This window comes from Pectinophora gossypiella, chromosome 18, assembly GCF_024362695.1.
Source record: "Pectinophora gossypiella chromosome 18, ilPecGoss1.1, whole genome shotgun sequence".
Lineage (NCBI taxonomy): Eukaryota > Metazoa > Arthropoda > Insecta > Lepidoptera > Gelechiidae > Pectinophora > Pectinophora gossypiella.
Window position 1 is genome coordinate 5,322,925 of NC_065421.1, and position 14,449 is coordinate 5,337,373.

General features: G+C 37.0%; 2 protein-coding genes across 2 annotated transcripts in view; both read left to right on the plus strand.

The window, feature by feature from the left end:
* Positions 1–14,449, plus strand: part of LOC126375155 (transmembrane protein 245) — a 19,753-nt gene continuing 5,304 nt past the window's right edge. Inside the window, exons 1-12 of the mRNA XM_050022014.1 lie at positions 1–513; positions 830–976; positions 1,583–1,811; positions 2,862–3,441; positions 4,033–4,204; positions 4,817–4,984; positions 5,933–6,125; positions 6,525–6,709; positions 7,871–8,005; positions 9,280–9,376; positions 12,259–12,430; positions 12,913–13,092. Of these exons, the coding sequence (XP_049877971.1) occupies positions 151–513; positions 830–976; positions 1,583–1,811; positions 2,862–3,441; positions 4,033–4,204; positions 4,817–4,984; positions 5,933–6,125; positions 6,525–6,709; positions 7,871–8,005; positions 9,280–9,376; positions 12,259–12,430; positions 12,913–13,092 (2,621 nt within the window). The 5' untranslated portion in view covers positions 1–150. The remainder of the gene's footprint in view (positions 514–829; positions 977–1,582; positions 1,812–2,861; positions 3,442–4,032; positions 4,205–4,816; positions 4,985–5,932; positions 6,126–6,524; positions 6,710–7,870; positions 8,006–9,279; positions 9,377–12,258; positions 12,431–12,912; positions 13,093–14,449) is intronic.
* LOC126375161 (uncharacterized) lies at positions 9,771–11,890 on the plus strand. The gene is made up of 2 exons (XM_050022024.1): positions 9,771–10,321; positions 10,394–11,890. Exons 1-2 carry the CDS (start codon positions 10,133–10,135, stop codon positions 11,858–11,860), a joined length of 1,656 nt encoding a protein of 551 aa, XP_049877981.1. The 5' UTR covers positions 9,771–10,132; the 3' UTR covers positions 11,861–11,890.

Sequence of the window (14,449 nt, forward strand, 5' to 3'; positions counted from 1 at the left end):
TCATTTCGCAATGTCAGTCGGTCGTTCGTGAATTCGTATTGAAAAGGCCGAAAATACAAAATATAACTATGATCTCACCTAAAAATTATTCACAACTGTTAATATAATATCGAAATAAACTAGTGCTTTATACAGAACAAAGTTGAAAAAATGCAGCAATCACCGTTTGAGAATATATTTAATATCATAGGAGGTTTATCGGAGGGCAATGAAAAACCAATGAAACATGGCTTTTATAATGCTTTTGCGCTGTTTATATTAACTGTATGTTGTGCTGCAGTTTATGTGTTGTTTCTTATACTAGAGCCGTTTTTTAAGCCTTTGTTTTGGGCTTTATTAGTGGGGTCTCTGCTACACCCATTCAAGTACAAACTATCAAAGAAACTGAAATCATGGTTTGAAGACCTGGAGAAATCTGACACGTCTATTGTATATGGCCTAATGGTGATACCTGTCAACGTTATCAACTTCGCCTCTGATACTGTTGGACACCAGTTCAAGGAACATTATAAAGCAAGTATCCTATTTTCTAAGATATCTATACCTGATAGTATTCTCATCAATATTTATTTAAAATCTTAGACACCTGTAAGTATTTTATTATTATTGTATGCCATAACTACTCCTACAGATTTTTTTTAATTTACAGTAAATATTTATTGAAAATTTAAACAGATTCCAATATAGTTTGAAAATTTTGTAGCCGAAATGTAGGATTTTGCCTAGTAACAACTCCATGGTCATTAGGTTGAAGTATCTTCGAACAAGTATTGAATGCAATGATGCAACATATATTAAAAAATCTTAAAATTTAATAATTTGTTTTCAGACTGTGATTGGTCTACTGTCGGCCATATTTGTGTTGCCATGGCTGTACAACTCGGTACCTCGCAGCTTCTCCTGCCTCTTCTGGCAGTTCTGCAGTTTCATAAGCTTCTCCACTACAATGCTCATATCTTTATGCAGCTCTTATGTTGTAAGTATACTATCAACACGTATTATTATAGTGTCTATTTTTGTCATTACCTTGCATTTTTCAATAAAATAGTAGTATGAAAGTCAATTTTTAAATGGTGTCAATTGCCATAATTAAAAAAGGTATTTGAAAAACTGTACTCCATCCTCCCACTGGTTGAGCAGTGGTTTAGTGGAGATCTGTTCTTACTAGTGGGACATATATAAACCACTAACTCTCTAGTGGATTTAGGTTTTCGTGGGTGACATATTTATTCCACCCCTAAGTAATATAAACTATCCTATGTTCTTTCCCAGGATCTAATCTATGGCTGGACCAAATTTCATCACAATCTAGTGCTCATCAAAAATTTTGTAATTTTGACATGAAACCAAAACAGAAAGTAAATTTTCGCATTTATAATATTAGGGATTTACACCATCAATGTTCATTTGCGGAAAAGTAAGTTAATATAAAATTAGTGTAGATTAAAACTACACAAAAGACCGCCACTATATTAATCTAATTATTAAACTACAAAATTCTGTAATAATCTAATAATCCATTCATCCTGTAGTTTTTATGTAATGCATGCAGAAATATAACACTTCCTATTGTTTTTTACAGACTCTCACTATAGCACTAGCTTACTTCATAAGTGTCTACACACTTTGGTCTCCAGAGAGAGCGGGCATGTTCAGGACTACATCACAGTTGCTGTGGCTTGTGATAACCAGCTTCCTGGCCAGTTTGACTGGGTCCCTCCAAGTATACACATTTGTCTTCCTGCAAATAATATGCATCAGCGGATTTGCTCTTGAAGTGTTGGATATGCAAAAGAAATTGCAGGTTAAAGGTTGGTTGATTAAAATTTCTTTAACTATTTTTTTTATTTAACGAAACACATAGAACAGCGATTAGAAATAAGACACATAGAATTGCAGAGCATTCCGCAATTATCAAGGTAGAAAGCTAAAAATTGGCATGCTAACTATTTGTAACTAAAAAAACAATCATGCATAATTTTTATGGAAATCTGTCCCCAGCCCTTTCAAAGAGGGGGTGAAATTTTATATGTGACTTCGCAGTTTTCAAGCCACACAGCTAAAAATTGGTAAATTAAGAAAGGGGTACCGTGATACCCCGAATGTAACGCGAGCGAAGCCACGGTTCTACATATATTTCAAGAATCAAGATGTTGAGTCATTATACTGTTCTCAGTTACACTTACCTAGTGATTCAGCTTGTTAAACAATTACGTTTGTTATCAGTATTATCACTATTACTAAGAAATACTGGCTTAGCATTCAAATGGCTTCCAAACAAATATTACAATACTACATAGACTTTAATTACATAAAGATAGCTTTTGTAAGAACTGATATGCACTGATAGACGTTTACAAGCCTTTTTATTTTATAGCAGGACAGTTTATTGCATAAAAAATATCATCCCCCTAACATTATCCCGTTTTTCACAGGGTCCGCTTACGTAACTTGAACATTTGACAGGTCCGGTTTTTTACAGACGCGACTGCCTGTATGACCTTCCCACCCGTGAAGGGAAAAATGCATTTCTCAGGAATGTGGGTTTCTTCACGTTGTTTTCCTTCAGCGCTGAGCACGTGATAATCATTTATGATCCAAACACGAATTCGAAAACAAATTCGACAATCATTGGTTTAGGCCTGTGCTGGATTCGTACCTGCGACCTCAAAATGAAAGGCAAGCGTTCTACCAATTGAGCTACCACGGCTCTATACATATATTGCGTAAAAAATATAAATAGACTTGTTACCTATAGACTTTGGACTTTTTATAGACTTTGGGTGTACTACACACCTCTGCCTGCCCCTTTGGGGATACAGGCGTGATGCTATGTTATGTAGACTTATTAAATATTACAGATCCCGACGCCTCTGTATGGGTAGCATTGCACCGCGTAATCACAAACACTCGACATGAAGTATTGGAACCGTTATTAGAGGACAAATCACAAGAACAAGTCCCACCGTCTGCCAGTGACCAAGACTCCACTCCAGAGAAGGATACTCCGTCCCCCGTAACCCCTGATGCAGCCATTAAAAGGGGAAGTTGGACGGGCAACGACCCCATACACAGCTCACCGCGACACGCAAAAATGCTATACAAAACTAGAACATTATCCGCTCTACCTTTATCAAACCCGAAAACGAAATCTGCATTCGAAAATCGACTCTTAGCCTCTTTTAAACAGAGATCTTTAGATGAAAACTACATGAGAAATAACTTCGACAATGACGATGAAACAGCGTTATACTTCAAACTTCTATTCTTTGGGTGCTTCTGTATGCTTGTATGGAAACACATTTGGCTGTTGCCAGTAATTCTAGTCTTCCTAGCCATACATGTTCTCAAGAGAGTGTTAGACTTCTTTGGAGTTTGGTTGTTCTTTGAAAATCATTACAATAACATTATGAGCAAAGTTAAAGACTGGTGGAAAGAGAGGTAAGCTTATTTTTGCTTGACAAGTTAATAGAGAATGTTCAATTTATAATAAGTTACACTAATGAATAAGTTCTTACATTAATCCATAAGTTGTTATCAGAAGAACGATTGCAAATTTTCAAGTTTAACAGTTTTTTTCTGCCTGCTTATTGATTATTAATGTATTTGTACATTATCTTTTTCACCTTTTTTAATAATTTAATAATGACAATAGTTGACAAATACTTAAAGATATCTATTTTATTCGCGAATGCGATATCTATTCAGTTCTACATAGGCCCTGGCCATTAAGCCTTTATATTTATCATCATCACTAATTTAAGAGCCACGCTCTTGTCGGTGTAGCATTCTCCATGCTACTTTTTAGGGAAAAATAGGGCAGTGGTTTCCCTCTTGCCTTCCGCCCCGTAGTACTCTGACGCGAGTGGGATGGCGCCCAGAGCAGTCTATTTCAAAGCCGTACTAGGACTCCTGTTCTCCGCCTCTGAATAGTACTGACAGTTACTGCTGCCCTCTAATTCTAACTATAAGTAGGCAACTAGAGTTAGAAATGTGTCCGACCGAATTAGATCTTAGATTGTAAATTTTCAGGCAATCAGCTTTAATACCAGCTCACATACGCGGCATTAGTAAGATACTGGCAATATGTAACGAACGAGCGAACAAGATCGCGTTTGACAGCGTAGACACCGTGTCGTCGTGTTTTGTGATCATCGGCCTCATAATGTTCCTTACTGTCGCTACTATTTTCATTTGTATACAGGTGAGATGCATGTTATGTATTATCTTATAACAACATCAACACCATAAGCTCACGACTATATCCCAATGGTGTCAGAGGTACATCCATCGCAAAACTAAGAACCCACACCTCGCCGAGCTTTCTGTTAGACCAACGTGTTGGGTGGTGATTATCTAATACAGACTGTTAGAGGCATCCTACCGAATACTGAGGGGAATAATTCAGACCATAATTCTGAGTTAATATGACCTAGAATTTTCCGTCGCAAAATTCATGTTTTCTTTTGTATTTTTGATTTTTGTCGATGTCACTATCGCCCTGTATAACATAATATAGGCAAGTTATATACGTCACTGACAAGGGCTGAGTGTTGACTCCTAATTGGTTGCTACCTACTTGAAAATTATTAATTTGAATTTGATATCGTTGCTTTTGAAAGAAGCTTTTAGCAATGATCAGCAACATGATTTAAAAGTCTTTACACAAAGACTGATAGAAAGCTGTTCAATATTATATCGCATTTCAAGTCTGCCCCCTCTGATTTATGAAAGGATGCCTGTGCCTGGTAATGGAGTATATAAAAACTGTTTATGTTATGTATTCTGTTTGGTTTTAACTTTGTTTTTCTTTCAGATATACTCAGAAGCAATAGTAGTGGTGCAGCTGAGTGGCAGTTTGTTGAACAGCACATTCGTACAAAACAGTGAATTGCACAAGTATCTACCTGAAGGTTGGGAGGAAAAACTCGACTCTCTTATAGATAACGCTTATACTTATGGGAGGGAAGGAATCTCTACAGGGGTAAGTGGTTAGCCTGTTGTTTAATATATACACTTTCTAACGGTGAAAAGTTTGAAGAAACAGACCTTCTTCATTTAAAAGAGTTATAAAGAACAGTCTGTATTAAGTTGGATGTACACTATAAGATCAACAATAAAATAAATAATAATAATATAAAATTAACATAAGATCAACGGCATGCCACTTGAAGTGCATTTTTCTTCATTAATTTAAAAGGTTTAATTTATATGAGTTTTTTTTATCCCACTGTCTTACTTACAATGGACTTACCAGATACATGGATATGTAAGTTTGAAATCATCTCTCCAATATTCTACATCATAAACTAAAGATTCTAATTTCATTATTATTCAATGTGAGAAAATATCAGTCAGGTGCCGTGCAGACGCGGCGCGATTTATATCGAGGACTTAGTCCAATAGACGCAGCGAGTTTCATACAAATTCCATAGTCATTTCTTGATTTGACTAGTTAGAAACTACCCTATTCGTGCCGCGCACGGGCGAGTCTACACTCCGTTGTATTAGTAATGAAAGGACATACATGCAAGCAATCCAATCGCCTTTTTCTAAAACTGCTTAACTTTTAATAAAATTATAAAAAAAGAAGCTTATGAAAAATACAAATTAATGGAATAGTTAATTTCAAATAAATGGAACTTATTAAAAATCACTGTAATCGTAGTATCATTGCGTTACGTATGAATTCATTCACACTACACTTACAACTAGAATATTCAGATCATACCAAAAAGTACAGTGTGAAGCAGACCACGAGTTTTCACCAACGCGGAGAAGAAACGAGCAGGGATCGACCAATCACAGAACAGGAGAGAGCGACAGAGCGTCTCTCACGCTTTGTGATCGGCCGATACTGTTCGTCTCCTCTTCCCCGCTTAGACGGAAACTTACAAAACAACCATACATAGGTATAATATTCCGCTACCAGGTGAAGAGTATACTAAAAGAAGGCGACCCAGAGAAGATAGCGCGCGTGGAACAGCAGATTTTAGAAATCTGGGACCGCGTGTACCAAAGCTGGGTGTCTGGGCACTTCGCGGCGCAAGTGGGCCCGCAAGTGGATGGTACCGCCGTACAGGACTCGTGGGACAGCTTCGTCAATGACGTGACTAACACGCCAGGTAGGGGTAAAGTACCTATAGATTTATATATGTTAGCGATTGCGTAAATCTGATCGTATTAAAAAAAAAACAAATGGTGCGACAGTGGCGCCATTCCGCGACTTCTTCTTCTATCGTGTGGGTTGTGAGGTGCATTACTAACCTCATCAACCGTGGTGTCATGGTTACTATTGAGCCGCCAAAGGCCCCTGACATGGTTCATGTAACGACTACCTACATACATCAGTAAGTAGTAACCGGGACCAACAGCTTAGCTTAACTTAAGCTTAACGCGGCTTTTTGGCTGCGAAGGAGGATTAGACAGTTATCATTTAGCGGGGAAAGGCGCGATGCATAATTAATTATGCATTAACAAAATAGTTTGTGTACCACTAATGTTTTTTTTTTTATGACCATCAGGGATGTTCGACTACTCAGGCATAGTGGCGTGGGTGCAAGCTAATGTGGGCACTCTGTCCGCGATCGCAACCAGCGTGTGGGCGCCTTTAGCCAGCAACGTGTCGTTACTGGCCGGCTCGCTCGGCGCCTTCACCTCGCTGCTGCTCTGTGGTGGCGGCGCCATCATCAACATGTTCATCAACTTGGTAAGTAATGATGTTTCCACCCCATCTATTCGTTTTTCAAATAATAGGTCTTTTCCCCAAGAGAACACACACAGTGAGTACCAATGAGTTTCTAATTAGAAACATGAATAATGTACCAAAATAATAATAGGGTAGTTTCCAACTAGTCAATCAGTTACTTTTTACTAAATGTCAAAACAAAATTGCGTCATCGTAAAACGTGCCAAAATATCGCACATTTTTCTTTATTAAAAGTCATAAATAAGTTAAGTCACCTTTAGATCTGTCTTTATTTAGTAAAATCAGAATTTCATTATTTATCTTGGACCTAGGAAACTACCCAATTATAATTATGTTCCAAATAAATCGTAATGTTCCGCGACCAAAGAGATCGAATGAAAATATTTTATGGAAATCACTGGCTGGTTAGTTGACCGGTACGCTGTATTTAAGAAAAATATAAAAAGAAAGCAAATAAATGAAAATCGCGCGAACTACGATTTTCTCATAGAAGTCAAAGGAAATATTCACTACTTTTTAATAGAAGTGATGAAAAGTAGAGTGCAGCAAAAATATTTTTCAGGTCTCTAGAATTTCCGGTCTGGACATAAAATAGCTTTACACCCTTATGATACGATCTACTATTTACAGCCCGTCCTTATCGATTCTGTTCAAGTACCTTAATTTGACAAACATCAAGTGTTTTGACTTTATCTCGTTTAATGGAAATTCAACCAAACTGGTTTCAATCAACCACGCAGCGGAAATAACATTGTATAATCATAAATACTAAAACACCTTTCCAAAGCCCTTTTACCCTACTTCTTCTATCGTGTGGGTTGTGAGGTGGAGAACCAACCTCATCAAACCTGGTGTCAGGATTACTATTGAGCCGCCAAAGCCCCTGACTTACATCAGTAAGTAGTAACCGGGACCAACGGCTTAACGTGCCTTCCGAAGCACGGATCATCCTACTTTCGGACAATCTGGTGATCAGCCGGTAACCCTACCCTACCCTATCCCTATCATACTGAACGGCACAAATGGTTAAAACACATTATACCGGGTTCTTACCGCGTCAATCAGGGATATGAGATTCCCGATATTTCAACACTGTTCATGCCATGATCACGGGACGACTCACAAACAAGCAATGGCACAAATGGTGTTCTCATTGTCCAGGTGGTGTTCTTCACTACATTGTTCTACCTGCTGGCATCCAGCAATGCCCTGTACAAGCCCGTGGAGGTGATCACACAGATCCAACCAAACTTCGGGCCTCGACTCGGGATTGCCCTCTCAGTCGCCATCAATCAAGTAAGTACGCGTAGACTGTATCATGGTATAATAAAACAAGGTATGCTCAAAAGTGACATCTAACATTTCAAGGTTAGCCGCGCTGACGTCATCTCACCCTCCGTTGCCATTTTGTAAAAAGTAAATTAATGTTTTTAATTTACTTTTCAAGGCAATTTTTAACTGTTAGTAAAAGGTTTACTTACTGTTTAATAATTTTATATATGTGATAGTAATTAAGTACGTTAGTAATTCGCTTTATTTTCAATAATAAATAAAATTGTAGATACCAATTTCATGGCAACACTCACGTAACACTTCCGTCATCAAACGGATATTTTTTTTTGACGTGACTTATTGTAGATTTGCCGCAGATGGCTAATAATAATGAACATTTCTATAAACTTTGTATTATCAATAATATACATCTTTTTTTTAACATTATCTCTCTCTCTCTCTCTCTTCCGGGATAACACTTACGTAATCAAACGGCAAGCAATGGAGACTTTTCATAGGATTGAGCATACCTTGTTATATGGTTATTTTTCAACTAGTCAAATCAGTTACTTTTTACTAAACGTCAAAACATGAAATTACTAAAAAAGCACACTGTGACGTCACAGAAAAACGTAATAAAATATCGAACTTATTATTACGTTTTTCTTGATTACAATTCATAAACAAGTTAAATAGAAGAAAGAAAATATTTTTTGTTAGTTTTAGATGTCTTTATTTAGTAATCAGAATTTCATAATTTATCTTCAACCTAGTACACGAGCCAATTTGGAATGATTAGTACCTACCTACCTCGTGGAATGTCTGACCTCGCATGTTCCACAAGTGGGTAAATTGAATCTACCTAGGTACTATTACGTAGTTTTTGTTCTTTTTATCGTATTTTTCTAGAAGACATTGAACTGTGTTTATCGGTATTAATTTCTTGGAGAATGCTTAATCTTTAATTTATTGCTCTATGTCTAGGTAATTACTCAAACGTACAACTTACTTAATATATACGATAGTACATAGGTCAATTTTATCCTTGATATTGTAAAACATATTCAGTGTTACTACAAAACACAAACTAAAAATAAACTAGGTTTGAAATAGTCTTTCACGCCATGAAAGAAGTCGGCGGATTTTAATGAAACTAACTTGACAAGTCATAATAATTCTATGCACAATCTGCGACAGTAGCGCCGCTGCCTTCGGGACTTCTTTCGTATACGGATTATATTTTAAACATAGTTTATCTTTTAGTCTTTGTTTTGTAGTAACACTGATTTTGTTTACAGGTATTTAGGGCTTCCTTCAAAATGGCGTTGTTCTATGGATTATGGACGTGGCTGGTCCACAACCTGTTCGGCGCCAAAGTTGTCTATTTGCCATCAGGTAAGTTATTAAATATTGCATTGTGAACGTAGACAGAACTCGCTACGTTTATTGGTCGAAGCTCCATATTATATCGCGTCACGACAGCTATATTTCTTGTATAGTCGAGACTAGGCTCTTGTGGCAGTTGGACGACATTGACAAGAGGGCGCTTGTGTGCCTTATACGTCAGCTCCGTAAAGTGTCAAAATGAGTCGACCGGATAGCACAGATACCAGGATACAAGGCTTTCAACGTTTTGGTGGTTTAGGCATTTCCTTACAATATAAACGTGTCCCTCTTTTATTTAAACCGTCTCTTATCGTCATACGAGAATGTTTTGAAACGTCATACAACAACATAGACATACAGTCACCGCTTTTTTATATTATTAGGTATGTACAAATATCGAATTACTCTTATCTATGGCATGACCTCCACATTGTTTAGGATTTCACAGATGCTTCACGAGTATACGATAATATTATTTACATTAAACACCGGCCATTAAAACTGTTTTACCGATTGTACACAAAAACCAATAATAATAGGCTATCACTTGCAGATTTCTCGTAAAATAGTAGTATGTTATGAAGTAAGCCGGTCGAATGTCATCGCGAGTAGAGTCAACGAACTCGAAATTAATTTAGTACATGCAGATAAAAAGTCGTAATTGTTTTTTGCACCGATATTTAGTAAAGAATTATCTCGGGATGCTCAGTGCCGGTCGAGGTGACACTTTTATTGCTCGTGCTTTATTGCGCGGATAAGTCTCCAATGAGAAAATGCTATTTGAATCCCTCCGTGACAATGGCTTGGAGTTATTTCGCGTTGTGCGTCACCCTGGTGTGTCGAGCGACTGCGGCCGTCAGGATTAATTTCACCAGCTGCCAACAACCCGAGTGGCACTGCTTGAACAACGTCCCCAGTGAGATCGTATACTCCTGCGCGCTCGTTAAGAGCAATGTAAGTACTGTAAATTTGATGACATGCCAATTCAAGTGGTAAAGTTTTCTAATTCAGAGTACATTGTTCTAGGACTTCATAATACACCTCAAGGACTACTATACAGATCACATAAGAAGCGTAACCGTTCAAAATTGTAGAGATTTACGTGTGGTGTTAGACTGCCCTATTCTGCAATGGGCCTCGCAACTCCAAGAGTTCAAAGTGAAAGACTGCGACAGACTAGAGTTCGTGTCGTTATCAAGTAATTCGTTACTGCAAACGCCGCCTGAGGTGACGATAGAAAATGTAAGAGAAATCGTTTCATTCCCGAAAAAGCTGTTTAAGTCCCCGACGACAATGAGTGAGTTAAAGTGCGCGGGATCGACAACCTTACGAAAAATACGAGTTACAAACAGTAAAATAAATTCTATAAATACGAACGCAATTTACAACGTCACTGGCATGAAGAGCATAGAGTTTGAAAATGTAACAATAATTAATATTCAAAACCAGGCGATAGAGGCCATTATGGGCAACGATAACAGTATGTTTACTATAATCAACAGCAATATTGATAACCTGGATTTCAAAGGTATTACAGTACATAGTGCTTCGGTTACTATTTCACAAAGCACATTTGGGGACATCATTGGGAGCGCTTTAAATATAACTGCAGACTATTTATACATAACAGGAAACACGTTCAAAGAAATCTGCGCAAATGGTTGGATACTAAAGTCTGGTAACGCCGACATAACAAATAACGATATAAGCGCTTTGAAACGCGGCGCATTCACTAACGTTAAATGTGCGTGGAAGCGAATGAATAGAAAATGGTTCACGTTCTCAAGGAATAGGATTGAAAGTATCGAATCACACTCCTTAGTTATGGACTACACCAGCTGCAAAACAGCTGGCACAGTAGTCACATTTACCGATAATAAATTCGATTGCAAATGTCGAAATATTGCTTTCTTGAACACAGCGGCAGTAAACAGCGAATTCAGCAATTTGATATTTGACGTGAAGTATAATAACACCTGTTTCAACGCACCATGTATGCTCCCAGTAGACGTAATAAAGATGTTAATAGAAAGTGACATGTGCCAGTTAAAACTTGACTCTCAAGTCATGTGTCTGCTATACAACGACAAACACTCAAACAATGAAGTAACGGTCAACGAAGACTTTACAGAACCGACATCAACCTTCTACGTCATCGGTCACGCTAACCGGAATGGAGACGCTAGCGCAGCTATGACGGCTATAGACAAAGATATACTCAGAACTAACAATCTAAATATGACTAACAGAACCGCAGTCAAAGTTGTCTTCGATTCTTCAAGAGACTTCGTTGAGACTTTAAGAAGTACGGGTACACACAGTAGACCTACCGAAGAAGCTAAGGCTCCGAATAATGTATACGTGAATAGATGTGTGGGAAATCATTGTAGGAATAACGCATACGACAAACAAAAAGCTCTGGATTTCTACAAGTACGTGTACGCCCAGCTTAGGCAGCCAAAGCAAAACGATGTTAAGAAGAAAAAGACTTAAAACATATAATAAATATAGTTTCTTATTTAATGTAGTATTTCATTTCACAATATATCACTGATACCTTGCGATAATAATGTTATTCCGATAATATTTGATAGATAATACGTCTTTTTCAAAGTTTTTATTATCATTTTAAAATAACCGAAAACTAGTCTTTTTTTTAATATTCTTGAATGAATCCAGTAGTGATTGTTTCAAGCGGCAAGCTTTATCAATTAAATTAAAATAAATTTTGTATTGAGCTGAACTCTAAATCTGAATAACTGCAAGATTATTCATTACTATATCATTTTCTGTAAGTTTTCTCCCGATGTTATGGTATTGCTAGCGTGTCTGGCGTGGAATAATAATTCATAATTTCTTTACTCTTTTCATTATTGATTGAATGTTTCCAGTCCTAGCAGCAGTGCTAGGCGCGGCCCCGTTCCTAGGCCCGTACCTGGCGGGAATACCAGCAGCCCTAGACGTATGGCTGCAGGGTCGACCAATGGCAGCGCTCATGCTTCCCATAGCGCAGGCCGCCCCCATCGCCTTCCTAGACGCTGCGGTGTATGCTGAGATTAAAGAGTAAGTTCGCAAAAGGTTGAAATTAATTTTAGGCCCACAACATGCTAGTCAGAAAACGGCAAAAGATCATTTTAGGCTCACAAACGTGCCTACCGGAAAAAAGTAACTAACCTCTGGAAAATGCTCTCCAAAATATTATGTCTATGACCGTTATGTTTGCTTTTATTGGAACACAATTTGAAAATCTCGATTCTCTATATTTAGAATAAGGTCAGTAATGTTGGTGACAACATTAGTGTTTACTCCAACTTTTATCGGTTCTAATGCAGATATTATGACCAATCCATTGTCAATATAAGACGCGATTTATTATTTATATTTGAGTGAATTCCGCATTAGTATACCTTATTGTTGTCCCAATCAAATGGCCTATGAGGCCATTATTTATAGTCAATAAAAAAAAAAACAAATGCGCCACCAAATTTACGTGACAAGACATTTTCACAAATTCACCTATTTATGGCATCTTATAAAATTTTCAGCGGCGGACATCCATACGTGACTGGGTTGGCCATAGCCGGCGGTATATTCTACCTGGGCCCAGAGGGCGCTATCCTAGGCCCTCTGCTCCTCTGCTGCCTCATGGTCGTCCTCAACCTCTCCTCGACCTTCCTCAGGGACACTCCCTCAGAGGAACGAGCAGCCCTACACTCGAGAGTCAGGTAAACTTCTCTGTAGATATAGAACAACGTGTTTATTTTGCCGTGTATTGATTGATTCTTGTGATGCGAATAAGTAAAGCTGCAGAACACGATGTGTATATGGGATTTAGATGTTTCAATTCGGATAGTCAGCTCGTAATCATCAATATCTCAAAGTCATAAGATATCATGACAACTATCATTGTTATATATCGATTGATCTTTTTTTCATTAATAGTAATAAAAAATATTGAATAGTTATTGTTGTTCAGTTTCCATAGCCATTCAAAGAAAATAATATTTTTGGCCTTTTTAGTAATCAGTCGGAGAAAATTTGGAAAATACTCAAAATTGTAAATTAGTTTAAGTAAATGGAATTTAATACTGAATACTCTAAAGAATTTCTCGGAGTATATTAAGATGCATTTAAAAATTACGATGCTATTAAAAAGTGCAATGTACGAGTTTCTTTATTTAAGACAGAAAAATTGAAATGTAAGCTGCATTTGCATATACTCACTAGCGAACGTTATAAGAATTAGAATTAAGAGAAAATTAACTTCAAATATTTAATGAATCGGCATAAGTTTACGGAACGACTTCAAAATCTGCATTTTTCAAGGGCGAGTCATAGCAAATTAGACCAGCTGTTTTGCCTTCTTCGCATCAATATTGTACAAAGGGTTTATTCGTAAATAATACGATTGATACATTTGCTGTGTTGACTCATCTACATACATTTTACTTGTTTATCTAGGTCGTTATTGGATTTTTTTAAGTAAGGTGTGTATTACGATGTTTGCCGCTTTTCAGCCATACGACACATTTGTATATGTCTGCACAAACACAGTTTGTTACTATAAGTATGATGTTATTGCAAATTACGTTTAAAAGCACTTTTTGTTGTCATGGTTTAAAAGGTCAACATTTAATAAAAAATCATGTTGAATTGAAATTATCTTAAGAAAGTGTTAGTCATTAAGAAATTCATACATATACAGGATGTTAGTGACATCGTAACTAAAACTTTGAGGGAAGATTCAGGCCATAATTCTGAGTTGATATCAAGTGGAATTTTCCGTCGCAAAAGTATGGAACGGAAAATAATTTTAAAAAAATCTAAAATTTTCATGAATTTTCCGACAGGAAACTCGATATCAACTCAGAATCATGGTCTGAATTATACCCTTCAGTATTCGTTACGATGTCACTAACACCCTGTGAAATTATAATGTATGTTTCCTTTTAACATAAATTGCTCGTTGCATTTCAAATATTAAGAAAATTATAATATAATGTGCATAAAATAAACATTCCAAAATATCGAAACAATTTAAAGAAAATACAAGTACTTATACCACCACCTTTTAAGCCATGA

Excerpts from the sequence above, each read along its gene's own strand:
- LOC126375161 (XM_050022024.1), top strand. The coding sequence starts at position 10,133 with ATGAGAAAATGCTATTTGAATCCCTCCGTGACAATGGCTTGGAGTTAT. Across the intron at positions 10,322-10,393 it reads GCGCGCTCGTTAAGAGCAAT|GACTTCATAATACACCTCAA; the intron begins GTAAGTACTGTA and ends ACATTGTTCTAG.